This window comes from Phacochoerus africanus, chromosome 2 (genome assembly GCF_016906955.1).
Source record: "Phacochoerus africanus isolate WHEZ1 chromosome 2, ROS_Pafr_v1, whole genome shotgun sequence".
Lineage (NCBI taxonomy): Eukaryota > Metazoa > Chordata > Mammalia > Artiodactyla > Suidae > Phacochoerus > Phacochoerus africanus.
In genome coordinates this window covers 66,671,515-66,689,973 of record NC_062545.1, presented here as the reverse complement: position 1 = coordinate 66,689,973, position 18,459 = coordinate 66,671,515, and the positions used below count along the sequence as shown (strand labels likewise).

Here is an 18,459-nt window from a genome sequence, read left to right as displayed (position 1 = left end):
GTGGTAATGAACCCAACTAGTATCCATGAGGATGCAGGTTCAGTCCCTGGCCTTGCTCAGTGGCTCAGAGATCTGACCTTGCTATGAGCTGTGGTGCAGGTCACAGACGTGCCTGAGATCTGGTATTGCTGTGGCTGTGTCGTAAGCTGGGAGCTGCAGCTCTGATTCGACCCTTAGCCTGGGACCCTCCAATATGCGTTTGCAGCTCTAAAAAGACAAAAGAAAAAGAAAAAAGAAAGAAAGGAAAAGAAACCCTGTCTAGAAGGAATGTCTCAACCAGTGGAGACAGAAGACTCTGTGTCAGGCAGGCAAAAGGAACAATTTCAAGAAGTGGAGGTTTGTGGCATTCTTAAATTCACACTTATCCATGCCTGTCCTAACTCCTGGCAATAAAGGCACAGCCTAGTCTCTGCCATTGTTAATTTTTAGTATGAAAAAGTAGCCTTCGAGTTAGCTGAACACACGGCACAGCCCCAGTCTCTCACTGCTCACAGGAGTCATCCAGACATTGAAAGGATCACAACACAGCTGCTTCAAAAAATGCTCTTCCTCAGAAATACAACGACGCAAGCCCTTTTGAGGCAGCTCGTGTTTGGACACAGGACTCATACCAGCCTCTTGCTCCAGCCTATTATTAATCAGGTTCTTTTTCTGAGTTGCTGTTTTTCTGAGCATGTGGTTCAATTCACATTAAACCCCTCTGGGTGGCAGAGGATACTGTGAGGCCCTTCGCTTCTACAAACAGAAAAGACATAATATTCCAATATCCTTAATAGATTTGGCCCTAGAACTGGAAAATGATATATTCTGCAAATATAGTCACACTAAAACTGAGGCCCGACCGTAAGTCATTTCTTGACCTGGACCCAATGATGCGCATTTACACTTCAAACCTGGGGCGAAAAACCTGACAGCACCATTTGATGTTTACATGAAGACAGACATCAAAGACTACACTGTGTTCCTGCTCATTCTGCGGGCGCAGCTTTCCAGCAGAACGCGATTATACCTCTGATTACCTTCGCCTATTGTCATGGCAGTTTCATCTAAAGCTTTTTTAGAATTTAATAATTGCCTTTTGTTGCCCAGGATAATAGCGCAGGGGGCGCGCAGCACACAGGAAGCAACCGTGCACAATACCCGCAAGTAAGTGGCCAGGGGAATCAAAAAACAGACTAAATCCATGGGACTTTTGTAATGAAATAAACTATGAATAGAAGAATAAAATATAATCAATGGCTGGATGCATATTGTTACTTGGGAGCTTTGCTCAGCTACCACCATCATCAGATCAGAGGGAGTGGAAGCTGACGCCCACGACTTTAAATAATTATTGGATCATTTTTTTTCTCACTATGTATCATTCAGACTGTTCTGAACACCACCCACTTGAGGTTATAATTAGTTTTCTGATAAACCTTTTGCAAAATAAATGGTTCTGCTTTTGTAGTAATCGAGGTATGAAAACGGGGTACTGAAAGGCAAGGGAAACAATGTGCTTTCATTTCAGGTGCCAGGAACTGAAGCTGCATTTGAACACTGATCATGGACTCAGTAAATCATATTTCTCAAATCTGCTTGGAAATTATGAAATCCATCATATATTACATGCACAGAACATTATCACCAGAGATGTCTACTACCATTTTAGGTTTAGATTCCCATTAAGGATTTGATTATAAATATCACAAATGCTCCTTGACATGGGCACGTACAAGCAAATAAACCCACCTCCTCCTCAGGAAGCAGGTTTATTTTCAAGAGAACTATTTCTGAAAGAGAGATGAGGCAGAAAACCAAGTCACCAGTTACTAATGTTACTGGCTAAACAATCAACACTAGGAGAGACTCTAGAAACTATATTTTACCAGCTCATTTAACAGACGAGAAACTTAAATCCCAGAGAGATTAAGCAATTTTTCTTAAGGTCACATAGCTAGTTAGGGGCAGAAATTTGTTTCTAAATACTTAGGAGAGAGAAGTTGAACTTTCAACAAACTGGTGTTAAAGAACTCTGAACACTTCAGTGACAAAGATCACAAAGACATACACATCAAACTCAAATTTATCAGTTATTCATTCTCCAAGTTGAGTGTCTTTACTGCCTCCAGTTCTTTTCAGATCTCTAAACACCATTCATTCTATCTGCCTCCAATTTGATCATGCCATTTTCCTAACGGCTCTGCATCACCTACAGATAATAGGTTAACTTCTTAACTTGGCTTTCAAAGGCTCTTTCCATCTGGCCTTGACATGTTCCTTCTCACTTTTCATTACTATTCTATGCAGTGAAATTCTCTGCCAGGCCCAGGATACACTATACACATTTCAAAGTGAGCACTTTTGTGGAGTTCCTGTTGTGGCACAGCAGAAATGAATCTAACTAGTATCCATGAGGATGCAGGTTCAATCCCTGGCCTTGCTCAGTGGGCCGGGGGTCCAGCATTGCCCTGAGCTGTGGTGTAGGTTGCAGACAGGGCTCGGATCCCAAGTTGCTGTAGCAGTGGCTGCGGCTCTGGCAGTGTGTGATGCATGATATATGCACATTTGTGTATTCTGAATATTAAAATAAATCATCTGGGCTGCTTAATATTGAGGTAGAATGCTGTCAGAAAAAAAAAAGTTAATGATTATTTGCTATTAGAAATAAAGGAAGATGGGAGTTCCTGTCAGGGCGCAGTGGTTAACAAATCCGACTAGGAACCATGAGGTTGCGGGTTCGGTCCCTGCCCTTGCTCAGTGGGTTAACGATCCGGCGTTGCCGTGAGCTGTGGTGTAGGTTGCAGACGCGGCTCGGATCCCGCGTTGCTGTGGCTCTGGCGTAGGCCGGTGGTTACAGCTCCGATTCAACCCCTAGCCTGGGAACCTCCATATGCCACGGGAGCGGCCCAAGAAATAGCAACAACAACAACAACAACAAAAAAGACAAAAAGACAAAAAAAAGAAAAAAAGAAATAAAGGAAGATGATCTTTTATCAATTATATATGCATGATAGCCATGTACATTATTTTCTTTATCTTTAGTGACTAAGTAATCAGTGCAGTTTTCAAGCACATATGTTGGGTGGAGAAGGAGTAACATTTTTATAATTTTACTAAATTAGTTCTCAAGCCCCCATTTCTACCTCAAAACAGTAAAACTCATACTGGCCAATTCAATTCAATTCATACTTCGCACTTAAACTTGGCCTTTAAAGTTTTTGCAAGTCCCACCCAGCCCCTGGCTCCTGCTCCTCCTTTTCTCCTTCTTGACATCGGGGTAGTGGAGTGGCTTCCATGACATCACCATGTGGGGGCCTGAGGGAGGAATATCCAGTTCCATGCTAACCTATGTTTTATCTGATCTCCACTGAAGGTTTTAATTAGATTTGGGTCATAGTATCTTTGTTCATTGCATCTTTGTTAATGTTCCCAATCCTGACATAACCTTCAGGCATCAGTCCACACCGCCTTCATCCAATTCCTTCTAACCACACAGCTCCCCACCAGGGAGTATCGACTCTCTCAGCCATTCCCACAGTAGTCTTTGCGTGTGAGGAGAGGGCAGGTCACTTAGCTGCTTTCCAGCATACTATTTGAGAGACTGGAATTTGAGGTCCTCTGGCCCTTCTGTCTGTACATGCTTCCAGCCATTACTATGCTTTTCTCTCCTATTTTTCAATTCTTTTATCTTCTGATTCCCCTTATCCTAAGACAGACTCAGCTTTATCATCCAATCTGCCTAAATTTTTATTTGTATATAATATTTTTAACTGACAGGAACTCGTTATGTTCTGAATTTTTCTTTTATAAAAAATTGGATCCTGTTCTTATTTCAGTGACAAAATATCATACTCTGGGAATACTTTTTTTTTTTTTTTTTTTTTTGCTTTTTAGAGCTGCACCCATAGCATATGGAGGTTCCCAGGCTAGGGGTTGAATTGGAGCTACAGCTGCTGGCCTACACCACAGCCACAGCAATGCCAGATCCAAGCCTCGTCTGCGACCTACACCACAGTTCACACCACCACCAGATCCTTAACCCACTGAGTGAGGCCAGGGATCAAACCCAAAGCCTCATGGTTACTACTCAGATTCATTTCCGCTGCACCACAATGGGAACTCCTACAATTTGTTTTTAAGTTTTCTTCTTTTCCCTACACTATCTTTTTCTCCTCAGAGTTTCTTTTTTTCCCTGTCTTGGTCACTGTCATGTTAGAGGCATTCTTTTTTTTTTTTTTTTGGCTGTGTCTGTGGCATGTTGAAGTTCCCACGCCAAGGATCAAATCCACACCACAGCTATAATCAGAGCCACAGCAGTGATAACACCAGATCCTCAATCCACTGAGACATGACGGACCTCTGAGGCATTCTTCAAATAACTCTGATTCTCTAAGTAGGAGAGACACTTAAAAACTAAAATAAAACTCCATGTCTAGAGACAAGCCTCATTGAAATTCCTGGTTCATTCCACTGAAGGTCCTCAATTTATTACGGTTATCCTGTCTTTTGTCCTTATGGGTTTATGTGCTTTTATTCATTAATATTATGAAGACATGGTCAGGAAGGAATGAAGATAAATTCATGTTTTCATTATATCAGACTTTCTCTGGCTGGATTAAAACAAAATTAAATGGAGACAAGACTAGATGATCCCAAAGCAAACAAAACTAGTAAAGCTACATAAACAAAACTTAGTCTAGCTTATTTCATGAATGTAAAATTTAACTTATTGTTAATGCCTCTGATAATCATTAACAAAATTGAAGTCATCTTCCTAAAATTGTATAATTACTTTAAACTGATCCTCTGTCATCTAGAAACTCCATGTGATAATCAATCATTGTAAAGGTTAAATACTTTACTTTAACCTTTATAAGCCATCCTGTAACACCATGCCTCTGAGCTTCATAACAGTTTCAGGTTGAAAGTCTCTGTTCATGAAAAGTTTCTTACTTACTCAACAAAATATTCATATCAAGCCAAGCTCTCTGAATATCCTTTGACACTGGCCATATCCTGGATAGTCATGAGTCACATTTCTCATGACTGAGGATACCTCTTGTTCCTCTATCTTCCAAGCTGTGGAGTCAGAGTTATAGTCCTTTGGGAATCTAATATATATAGTCACAACACAACCCCTTCCATTCATAAGTTTAAAAAAAAAAAAACTTTTCCACTCATTCAGTGAAGAAATTCATCTCTTTTGAGTCCAACAGAATTGCTTAATTTGAAGATTATGTTTTCAGAATTCTAAAGATCTTTTCTTCTCAAGGACCTAACTCTTATAAAGCAATAGTACACTGGCTTCCTAACTATTATTTCTGCTGCGGACATTTAAAGGCTTTTTTGGAACTGAGAGCTAGAAATTACTATTTAGTTCTTGGCTGAATCTGTCCTCCATTTAGGATAATGAATTCTACTTTAATAATGGGTAGAAAGTCTCCCTGTACGTGAAATTGAGTACAAAAGGAAAACCAGAGTTAAAACTGCCAAACTGTATTCCATTAAAAATAAATGCTATTGGAAGGTAGTAAATCAATCATGTATAAAACTAGAAGGAAGGTTAAATGACAAAATTAGTAAAATCATCTAGAAGTTCCTGTTGTGGTGCAGCAGAAATGAGTCCAACTGGTAACCATGAGGTTGTGGGTTCCATCCCTGGCCTTACTCAGTGGGTTAAGGATCTAGCATTGCCATGAGCTGTGGTGTAGGTTGCAGATTTGGCTCAGATCTGGCATTGCCGTGGGTGTGACGTAGGCCGGTGGCAACAGCTCGGATTTGACCCCTTGCCTGGGAAACTCCATATGCCATAGGTGAGGCACTAAAAAGAAAAAAAAAAAGGTAAAATCGTCTATGTCCACAATAAGTAATTAAGGTAGATACAAAACAAAAAAGATACAAAATATTGTGTCAAAACTGTACTTATAATGGGAGAGAAGTAAAAATGCAGAGTTGTAAAAATTCATGCAAACTTAAGAAGTCAGCAACTTAATCATGTATACAGATTGCTACATATAAACTTCATGGTAACTATAAGCCAAAAATCTACAATAGATACACACACCAAAAAAAAAGACAAAGGAATCCAAACATAACAGTAAAGATAGTCACCAAATTACAAGGAAAACGAACAAAAGAAGAGCAAAGGAATATTCAGGCTTAGCAGAGGCAAAAATATTATATATCGAATGGATAAATAACAAGATCCTACTGTATAGCACAGGGAACTATATTCAATATCCTTTGATAAATCATAATAGAAAAGAATACATACACACATATATATGTATAACTGAATTGCTTTGCTGTATAGCAGAAATTAACACAACATTGTAAATCAACCATACTTCAATAGAATAATTTTTTTAAAAAAGAACAAAGGAATGAAAAAGGAATACAAAAACAACCAGAGAGCAATTAACAAAATGGTAATAAGTACATACCTATCAATAATTATTTTAGGAGTTCCCGTCGTGGTGCAGTGGTTAATGAATCTGAATAGGAACCATGAGGTTGTGGGTTCGATCCTTGGCCTTCCTCAGTGGGTTAAGGATCCGGCGTTGCCGTGAGCTGTGGTGTAGGTCACAGACTCAGCTTGGATCCCACATTGCTGTGGCTCTGGTGTATGCCAGTGGCTACAGCTCCAATTAGACCCCTAGCCTGGGAACCTCCATATGCCACGGGAGTGGCCCTAGAAAAGGCAAAAAAAAAAAAGACAAAAAATAAAAAATAAAAAAATAATTATTTCAAATCTAAATGGACTAAATTCTCCAATCCAAAGATACAGAATGCCTGAATGGAAACAAAAAAACAAAAACAATACATATACTGCCTATAACAAACTCACTTCAGATCTAAAACCTCACACACAGACTAAAAGTGAGAGAATGGAAAAAGTTATTCCAGGCAATGCAAATGAAAAAACAGCTTGGATAGCAATACTACATCAAACAAAAAAGACTTTAAAACAAAAACTGTAACAAAGAAGGACATTATATAATAATTAAGAGATAAGTCCAACATAGCAATTGCAAATATATATATTCTCAACAGAGGAGCACATAAATACATGAAACAAATATTACCAGACATAAAGGGAAAAAATTAGGCATAACATATTTATAGTAAAGAAAAGACTTTAACACCCCAGTTATATCAATGGACAGATCTTTCAGACAGAAAATCAACAAGGAGACTTTAGCCTTAAATGATACATTAAACAAGATAGACTTAATAGACATATAAAGAACATACCATCCAAAAGCAGAATGCACATTTTTTAAAGCACACATGGAACATTCTCCAGGATAGAACACATGCAAGGCCACAAGTATCAGTAAATTTAAGGAAACCAGAATCATATCAAGCCTCTTTTTATACCACAATATTATGAGACTAGAAAGCAACTGCAAAAAACACAAACATGTGGAAGCTAAATAATATGCTGGTAAACAATCAATGAATCACTGAAGAAACCAAAGAGGAAATCAAGAATACCTGAGTAGGATTTTCTGTTGTGGCCCAGCAGGTTAGAGTCCAACTAGTATCCATGAGGATGCAGGTTTGACCCCTGGCCTTGCTCAGTGGGTTAAGAATCCGGCATTGCTGCAAGCCATGGCATAGGTCACAGATGTAGCTGAGATCCTGCATTTCTGTGGCTGTGGTGTAGGCCAGCAGCTGCAGCTCCAATTCAACCCCTATCCTGGAAACTTCCATATGCCATGGGTGTGGCCCTAAAAAGAAAAAAAAAAACCTGAATAAAAATGAAAATGAAAACACAATGGTTCAAGATCTATGGGACTCAGTAAAAGCAACTCTAAGAGAGATGTTTATAGCAATACAAGTCTACCTCAGGAAATAACCAAAAGAAATCTCAAATGAACAACCTAACCTTTCAACTAAAGGAATGACAGAAAGAACAAACAAAACCCAAAGTTAGTAGAAGGAAAGAAATCAGATCAGAGCAGAAAGACATGAAATAGAGAGAAAAAGCAATAAAAAAAAACTCAAGGAAACTAAAAGATGATTCTTTGAAAAGATAAACAAAATTGATAACCCTTTAGCCAAACTCATCAAGAAAAAAAAGAGAAGGACCAAATAAATAAAGTCAGAATCAAAGGAAGAAATTACAACAGACAACACAGAAATTACTATGAACAAGTACATGCCAATAAAATGGACAATCTGCAAAAAATGGACAAACTCCTAGAAATGTACAATATCCCAAAACTGACCCAGGAAGAAAGAGAAAATATGAACAGAACAATTACCAGTAATGAAAGTGAATCAGTAATTTAAAAAAAAAAAAAACTCATAACAAACAAAAGTCCATCACTAGACAACTTCAGAGGTGAATTTCACCACACATTTTGAGAAAAGTTAACATTTATCCTCTCAAACTTCAAAAAATTCATAGGAGAGAACACTTCCAAACTCCTTCTACAAGCCAGCATCACTGTGATACAAAAGCCAGGCAAAAATATCACCAAAAAAAGTAAATTCTAGGCCAATATCACTGAAGAACATAGATGCAAAAACTCCTCAACAAAATGTGAGAAAACCAAATTCAACAACACATTAAAAGGATAATACAATATGTTCAAGTGCTATATAATAAATACCACCATAAATCTATCCCAAGGATGCAAGAAGGGTTCAATATCAACCAATCAATGTTACATATCGCATTAACAAACTGAAGAATAAAAATCACATGATCATCTTAATAGATGCAGAAGCTTTTGATAAAATTTAACATCCATTTATAATAAGGAAAAAAAAACCTCTCAATAAAGTTGGTATAGAGGGACGTAAGAAAAGTCATATCTGACAAGCCCATAGCTAACATCATTCTCAACAGTGAAAAGTTGAAAGAATTTCTGCTAAGATTGGGAACAAGAAAAGGATGTCCATTCTTGCCATTTTTATTCAACATAGTACTGAAAGTCCTAGCCCCTGCAATCAGACAAGAAAAAGAAATAAAAGGAATCCAAATTGGAAAAGAAGAAGTCACTGTTGGAGTTCCCATTGGGGCTTAGAGGTAACGAACTTGACTAGGATCCATGAGGACATGGGTCTATCCTTGGCCCCACTCAATGGGTTAAGGATCCAGCATTGCTATGAGCTGTGGTGTATGTCCCAGACATGGCTCAAATCCCACATTGCTGTGGCTGTGGCATGGGCCATCAGCTATAGCTCCAATTCAACCCCTCGCCTGGGAACTTCCATATGCCACCAGTGTGGCCTAAAAAATAAAATAAAATAAAACTGTCACTGTTTGTAGATGACATGATACTATACATAGAGAATCTTAAAGATGCCACCAAAAACTACCAAAATCATCAATTAATAAAGTTACAGTGTACAAAATATACAGAAAATTGCTGAATTTCTATACACTAAAAATGAACTATCAAAAAGACAAATTAAGAAAACAATCTCATTTACAATCATATGATAAAGAATAAAATACCTAAGAATAAATCTAATTAAGAGGTAAAAGTCTAGTTCTTGGAAAACTGTAAGACCAAGACACTGATGAAAGAAATGGAAGACAACACAAATAAAAGGACACACCATGATTATGAATTAGAAGAATACTTTCAAAATGAGCATACAACATGAGTTCCCGTCCTGCCACAGTGGTTAAAGAATCTAACTAGGCACCATGAGGTTGCAGGTTCAATCCCTGGCCTTGCTCAGTGGGTTAAAGATCTGGCATTGCCATGAGCTGTGGTGTAGGTGGCAGATGCAGCTCAGATCCCGCATTGCTGTGGCTCTGGCATAGGCTGGCGGCTGCAGCTCCAATTAGACCCCTAGCCTGGGAACCTCCATATGTCACGGGAGCTGCCCTAGAAAAGGCAAAAAGACCCCCCCAAAAAAATGACCATACAACCTGAGACAGTCTATAGAAATTCAATGCAATTACTATCAAAACACCAATAGCATTTTCGCAGAACAAGAACAAGTGATTCTAAAATTTGTGTGGAAACACAGCTAACCCTGGATAGCCAAAATTTTTGTAAAAGAAGAGCAAAGCTAGAGGTATGAAGCACTCTAATATCAAATTATACTACTAAGCTATAGTAATCAAAATAGTATGGTACTAACACAAAAACAGACACATAGATCAATGGAACAGAATACAGAGCTCAGAAATGAGCTTACACTTACATGGTCAATTAATCTATGACAAAGGTGGCAAGAATATATAACTGGAGAAAAGACTGACTCTTGGAAAAGTGGTGCTAGGAAAACTGCATAGCTACATGCAAAAGAATCAACTTGGACCACTCTCTCACACCAGGCCCCAAAATAAATTCAAAATGCATTAACAACTTAACTGTAAGACCTGAATTCATAAAAATGTTAGAAAAAAATAGGCAATATGTTCTTTGACACTAGTCTTAAAAATATTTTTTGGATATGTCTCCTCTGGCAAGAGAAACAAAAGCAAAAGTAAACAAATGTGATTACATCAAACTAAAAAGCTTTTGCACAGCAAAGTAAACTTTCAATACAATGAAAGTTTACCTACTGAATTGGAGAAAATATTTGTAAATGATATATCTGATAAGGGATTAATATCCAAAATATACAAATAACTCACACATCTTAACATCAAAAAACAAATAACCTGATTAAAAAATGGGCAAAGAATATGAATAGACATTTTTTCAAAGAAGACACACAGATAGACAACAGACACATAATAAGATGCTGAAAATCACTAGTCATCAGAACCACAATGAGATATCACCTCACATCTGTCAGAAGGGCTATTATCTAAATAAATAAATAAATAAATAAATAAATAAGTGTTGGTGAGAATGCAGAGAAAGTGAACCCTCATACACTGCTGGTAGGAATGAAAACTGATGCAGCCACTACAGAAAACAGTAGGGAGATTCCTCCAAAAATTAAAAATAGAATTACCATACCATCCAATAATTCTACTTCTGGGTATTCAACCAAAGAAAATGAAAGCACTACTTTGAAACAATATATGCACCCTAATGTTCACTGCAGCATTATTTACAATAGCCAAGATATAGAAACAGCCTAAGTGCCCATCAATATATGAGTAGATAAAGAAGGGGTGGAACACAATGGAATATTACTCAGCCATAATAAAAGAATGAAATCTTTCCATTTGTGACAACATGGATAGACTTGGAGGGGATTATGCTAAGTGAAATTAGTCATAGAATGACAAATACTGCATGATTTCCCTTATATGTGGAATCCTTTCTTTAAAAAAAGCAACTGAGGAGTTCTGTTGTGGCGCAGTGGTTAACGAATTCGACTAGGAACCATGAGGTTGCGGGTTCGGTCCCTGCCCTTGCTCAGTGGGTTAACGATCCAGCGTTGCCATGAGCTGTGGTGTAGGTTGCAGACGCGGCTCGGATCCCGCGTTGCTGTGGCTCTGGCGTAGGCCGGTGGCTACAGCTTCGATTCAACCCCTAGCCTGGGAACCTCCATATGCCTCGGAAGCGGCCCAAAGAAATAGCAAAAAGACAAAAAAAAAAAAGCAACTGATAAACATAACAGGAATAGAGTTAGAGATATAATTACCAAACAAGTGGTACCCAAAGGGGGAGGGCAGTGTGGGGAGGAGAGAAATAGGTAAGAGAGATTAAGAGGCACAAACTTCCAGTTACAAAACAAATGTATCACAAGTATGAAATGTACAGTGTGAGGAATATAGTCAATAATTATGTAATATCTTTGTATGGTGACAGACAGTAACTAGACTTATAGTGATCATTTTGAAATATACAGAAATATGAATCACTATGTTGTAAAACAGGAACTAACGTAGTGTTGTAGGTCAATTATACTTTAAAAACAAACTCATAGAAAAAGAGATCAGATTTGTGGTTGCTAGAGGTAGAGCTGGGGGGTGGGGAATTGGATAAAGGTAGTCAAAAGGTACAAACTTCTAGTTATAAGATAAATATGTATTAAGGATATAATGTACAACATGATCAATATAATTAACAGTGCCATGTATTATACATGAAAATTGTTAAGAGAGCAAATCCTAAGAATTCTCATCTCAAGGAAAAAATTATTTTCTATTTCTTTAATGTTGTATATATATGAGATAAGGGATATCCACTATAGTCATTTCATGATGTATATAAGTCAAGTTATTATGCTGTACACCTCAAATTCGTACAGTGCTGTATGCCAATTATATCTCAATAAAACTAAATAAATGAATGAGTGCCATTGAGCTGTACTGAGTGTGAATTTGGCTCCTGTAGAAATCAGAAACATAAATGGTCAAGTCAAAATTCTAATCCAAAGTAATGACCAAAAGAAATCAGAGTTGGAAGACCAGGGCTTTGGGGTTAAGCCAGATAGAACAAAGAGAAAATATGCTTCGGAACCAAAGTATATAAGCTACTTTACATATCTGACCACTTACAGGTGCTTTCCTTCTTCCTAGACAGACACGTTAACCCAGGAGGCCCAGCAATCCAACAGCAACAGGAAAATCTCATAATAAATTACCAAGCTCTGTTGAGTTCACACTAATAGGCTTGAGTCTTCTCTCTGGTGCTTTTTTCCCATGAAGAAGCACGTGAGTTGGAATTCTCAGGGTCACACAATGAAACGTTAAAACACCAAGACTTACAAACACACTTTTATACCAACAACAATGAACATGGCTAAGATCTTTCACCAAGGGCAGCATTTAGTTCCACGATGGGGAAGATCCAACCTAGTGTAAGTTCACCTCAACACAACAAGTACATGATGAAAAATGGTGCTGGGTAAAACACAAGATTCAAAGAGGAAGATTTCCTTTTTTTCCTAAAATAATGGACACTCCATGATGAAATCTTCACTTAAAGGAAAAATGCCATGAAGAATAATTTTTATGATCCAAACTAAATTTTGGATGATATTTTACAAGGTTGCCCCTAGGGTGTGCAGGGCCCTGGTCACATATTTCTTGTGGACCTCTATCTATGTAAATAGTTTGATTTGGGGTGGGGGAGGCCTGCACCCTATGGCATGCATGTAGAAGTCCCCAGGCTAGGGACCAAACCCTCACCACAGCAGTAACCAGAGGGACAGCAGTGACAATACCAAATCTTTAACCCATTGAGCCACCAGGGAACTCCTAAACAATTTGATTTTTAAATGTATAACTAAATTCAGAGCCTATGTGAAGCATAGTAATTTAATGATGTAGATTTAGAATAATGGGTTGAGAAAAAGTACTTATATATTTGTTCATTGCTCATTTAGTACATGAAGATTCTTCATAATGTCTAGTCGCCATCCCTTCCTACCCATATCCAGGAACCATCTCTGTTTTGTTTTTTTTTTTGTCTTTTTTGTTGTTGTTGTTGTTGTTGCTATTTCTTGGGCCGCTCCCGCGGCATATGGAGGTTCCCAGGCTAGGGGTCTAATCGGAGCTGTAGCCGCTGGCCTACGCCAGAGCCACAGCAACACGGGATCCGAGCCGCGTCTGCAACCTACACCACAGCTCACGGCAACGCCGGATCGTTAACCCACTGAGCAAGGGCAGGGACCGAACCTGCAACCTCATGGTTCCTAGTCAGATTCGTTAACCACTGCGCCACGACGGGAACTCCTTCTCTGTGTTCTTTATTGCTAAATGCACCACTGCTGACTAATCATACATATGTCACTGAAAAATGTAACAGTGTTATTTTTACTCACAATAATGTGGATTTGCAGAATGTTTGATTAAAGCAATATAGATTTGGGCTTCCCATTATGACTCAGCAGGTTAAGAACCCAACATACTGTCCATGAGAATGAGGTCTGATCCCTGGCCTTGCTCAGTGGGTTAAGGATCTGGCATTGCCACAAGCTGTGGTGTAGGTCACAGATGCGGCTCAGATCCAATGTTGCAGTGGCTGTGGCACAGCACAGCAGCTGCAGCTCTAATTTGACCCCTATCCTTGGAACTTCCACATGCCACAGGTGTGGCAATAAAAAAAAAAAAGAAAAAACAATACAGATTTGTCCCAGCATTAACTAATACTGGTTACATCATTACACTTCATGGTGATTCATTTACCATGCCCCTGTGAATACTGGTTTCCAATGACTCTCTTAACATCTGTTAACATGCTTAATTGCCAATAACTACAAATGCAAGTTACATAGACACACAGGAAAATTTATCTTACGGTCATTAAAACTTTACTTTTTGGAACTTTGTAGGATAAATATAAAACAATATATCTTTCAATCATATCTTCTCAAATTCTTTAAACCATGATCACTGCATTCCTAGAGGGTTATCTCTTTCTAAATGTACTCCTGCCTTCAACACAGGCCACCAGGCAGGAAGAGAGGCAAGGGACCCTTGAGCAAAAGAAAAGAGCGATTTCATTTGCTCAAAGATTATTTGTTCATCATTTGGCATGGCTTACAACAGACTTGGAAGACTAATATCACCAAATCAGTCAGAGGCATGAAAGGATGTCAACTGAAAGGCTTGTTAGCACTGCAGAGTTACAATCTTGAAAGCAAATAGGTAGGACCACCCCAGGAAGACTGCCTGCAGAGAATGTGGTCACCATCTGGGTGCCAGATTCAGGGAATAGACAGGTTATAGGATCCTGCCACTATCCCTGTCACTCTTGTCCCCAGGTGATGTAGCCAGAAGATAGCACTGCAATCAGAATACAGGCAAGGACTGACACACCAGTCCATACAGGTCCAAGAGTTGGAAGCTGGCTATCAGTAGTCCAGGGTCTGAACTCCTTCCATGTCCACTGGGCACTATCTTGTGAAAGAAATGCCAGAGCAGCCAGAAGGAGATGGGAAATTAATTTCCACTCACCAGGCCTCCTTCCTGGAAAAAGGCCCAAACTTAGGGCCTGGAGATGACCCTACAGATGCAAATCCTGGAGCTCCTCTGGACATCTGGTCAACTTCACATATGGCTGGTATAGGGAGAGGGCATAGAAATGGGACAGGGCCCACACAAGAGTCACCTAGAGGGGGACTTAGAAATTTTCCATAAAGGCTCTACAAAGTATCAGGCCTTCTGACATCCAGGGCTTAGGATAGGCACCCCCTGCTCAGGTTTAAATGTGGTACTAGTATCATACTAGGAGTTGTCACATAGAGGGAAACTTGAGACTTTCTGATGAATACAAAGCTTTTCTCAAAGAGCTATGATTTATTTTCGTGATATCACATCTAGGGATTAGGGACAATATCTCATCTACTAATATCTGGGTTCTTTAAAAGTGTCTTTTTCTCTTATCCTTTTTAAAAATTTCCTTTCCTTTTTAAAAATTTTGGATGGAATTAATTATCCCATTAAGACTAAAACTGAAAAAAAAAAAATTTACTAGGGTTACTTTGTAGCCAGAGGGATGAATTGAAATCATAGCTGTTCCAAAAAGGATATATAGCTTTGAGAAGTTCAATTCACTTAGTCTATTTCCTTATCTGTAAAATGGGGATAATTGCCTCCTTCATAGACTCATGAGGATTAAATAAATGCCCACAAAAGCACCTTGCATAGCCCTTGTCACATAAGGATTCAATAACTGTCTGGTTCTGTTTTCTCTTCTTTTATAGAAGAGCGATTTTTAATGAATAAAACAATACAAAGCCAAAATTAGTATTCATGTCACATCCAATTTTGTCCCTAGCATGTGTCCCCATTTGCTTGTCCATGTGTTGGTTCTTCACAATACTAATTAGGTCACATCAAATGTGCCGTAATTGACCATGGCACTTGTACAGGTTTACATTTTCACACACAAAAACTGAAAATAAATTAATAACCAGCAATTTTGACAATTATGGTCAATTAAATTGTCAACATAACATTTGACATATATACGTTCTGTTTAAAAATAAAAATTGTCTATTAAAATGCAGATTAGCAACCAACCACAAAGTTCTCATACTTTTCATATGAAAAAGGAAACAGAGATAAAATGCACATATGTCACTGTGATATTACCTAAACTTTTTGCCTTATTTCCCCCTAAAAAAAAAATCCTATCAGTTCTCCATGAGGAATCAAGTATTACTATGTATATTAATTGAAATTATTTGTAATACATTTTCCTTTTAATAAAAATTAAATACAAGAAAATGCTTAAAGGATGGGAATTGAGAGGAAAACACTTGGAACAAACATGACATTGAGCTTTTTCTTAATTATACGGTTTAATAATAAAAATATTAAAAATCCAATAGAAAAAAACAAAGACACAGAAATATAATTTCCATAAGCAAATACATAGCTTGCCTAAAAACATATTAAACAAGTCTATTTTGTCATCAAAGAAATATAGATTAAAACTAGAAAATATTATTTCTGAACTGTTAACTAATTTTATTTAAATGTTTTAAGGATGTTGAAATTGGCTGTCTCATACACTACCACTGCAAGTATAAATTTGCAACTTGCTGTGGTCTAAGAGCCTCTCTTTCAGAAACTGATTAGTAATATTTATAACCACTTTCAAGGTATATAACATTTGATTAGTGATTCCACTTTTGAGAACATATCCCAACAAAGTAATCCAAAATATGGAGAAAGCTATTTAATTAAAATGAGATTCCCACTATCTTTAATAACATAAAAGTAGAAATAACCTAAATATTAAATAGTAGGAGTATGTTTATTTATATTATAGCACAATCATTCTGTTGCATTACTAGCATTAATAATGCCTTATAAAAAATAGGAAGTAAACTAGAAAATGGTTATCCATAAATGTTTGATGGAAAAAGAAAAATACAGAAGTGTATACTTGCTTTAAATTCCATTAAATTCATAAAGTATAAAACACACATGAAGAAATGATAATATATAAAGTAAAAAGATTAGGTTACAAATTAATAGGCACAGTGATCTTAATTTATATTTCATATATGTATTATTTGAGATTTTACTTTCCAACTTTTGTGATTTATTGGCATTATTTTTAATCAAAAAAATAAATTGATTTAAAATTTGAATATGAGAAAGAATTAGAAGGAAATATTCCCCAAAATACCAGTATTTATTTTAGGGTAATGAGATTAGATTTTTTTTAAAATATGTAAATCAATAGATAGTGATGATGCTGAATCTCAGCAACAGATACAGGTCCCTCTGAAGTCCAACAATCTCCTAAGAGAAGCTGGGGCCCCCCCAGCTCTGGCCTATCCAACCCAGTGCAGACTCACAACACACCCTACCCAGTAGAATGGCCTGCCTTACATGCCCAGAAGAGGAAAAACAAATGCCTTTTCCATGGCCACCTCACAGGCCCAGATGGAGTCTCTGTGCCTTTGAGAGCTTTCAAACAAGCTAATAAGTGTATTTAATATTAGAGACTATTTTGAGAGCTTTCAAGCAAAGCTAATATGTGTATTTAATATTAGAGACTATTTTGAAAAGTAACGGCAATAAAGTGTGCCTTTGAGAGCTTTCAAACAAGCTAATATGTGTATTTAATATTAGAGACTATTTTGAAAAATAATGACAATAAAGTGTTTCACTAAATTAAAAAGTAAAATAATCCAACAATAGGAAATCATCACATACCTTAGCTACTACATGTGTAGTTTAAACAGAGCATCTTGTAAATTGTGGGACTTACTGATGTTGAAAATAAACTCAGTTAATGACTCTACAGTGACTACTATTTGGTAATTAAAAATGAAATGTAAATGACAAACAGAGGCTCATGTGATCTTTTCCACTGATCTACATCACATGCATCAGTAGACAACAGTAGCAACAAAAAACTTTGCCATAAACTAGCATCAGGTCTCAGGAACAGACCCAACACTCCTATCACAGCTACTTGGAAAAAACAAGTTTAGTATGACATCATGCATTGAAAATAGGATCGTCGTTAGTGCTACCATGAAGCTATGACAAAATAATGTCATAGATGGGAGTTCCCATCGTGGCTCAGTGGCTAACGAATCCGACTAGGAACCATGAGGTTGCAGGTTCGATCCCTGGCCTCACTCAGTGGGTTAAGGATCTGGCATTGCCATGAGCTGTGGTATAGGTTGCAGATGCGGCATGGATCTGGCGTTGAGGCCAGTGGCTACAGCTCCGATTTGACCCCAAGCCTGGGAATCTCCATACGCCACAGGAGCGGCCCTAGAAAAGGCAAAAAGACAAATAATAATAATAATAATAATGTCAGAGAGAATATTTAGTGAAACCTGTGGAATGTCTACCTGCATGGTTACTTACTGTGTGGCAGGCTCTTAAACTGCATTATTTCATTTCATCTTCTAAAACCCTGAGTGTTAGTGAATGGTAACCATTTTTTCCAGGTAAAGAAAATGAGGCTCAAATAGAAAAAAATTTACCAGAATTCAGCTTATCAATGTGGAGCCAGGATTTTAATTCAACCCAGGATATCCAGCTCCAGAGCACTCACTGTCAGTCATATGATAGAATGCCTTGATTTTTAACACCAAAATAACCTGTGATGAAAATCCAGACAG

General features: G+C 37.7%; 1 protein-coding gene across 1 annotated transcript in view; it reads left to right on the top strand.

The window, feature by feature from the left end:
- Positions 1–267: 267 nt before the first annotated feature.
- LOC125120643 (proliferating cell nuclear antigen-like) overlaps positions 268–18,459 on the top strand; it is a 57,382-nt gene continuing 39,190 nt past the window's right edge. Inside the window, exons 1-2 of the mRNA XM_047769139.1 lie at positions 268–336; positions 1,090–1,146. Of these exons, the coding sequence (XP_047625095.1) occupies positions 268–336; positions 1,090–1,146 (126 nt within the window). The remainder of the gene's footprint in view (positions 337–1,089; positions 1,147–18,459) is intronic.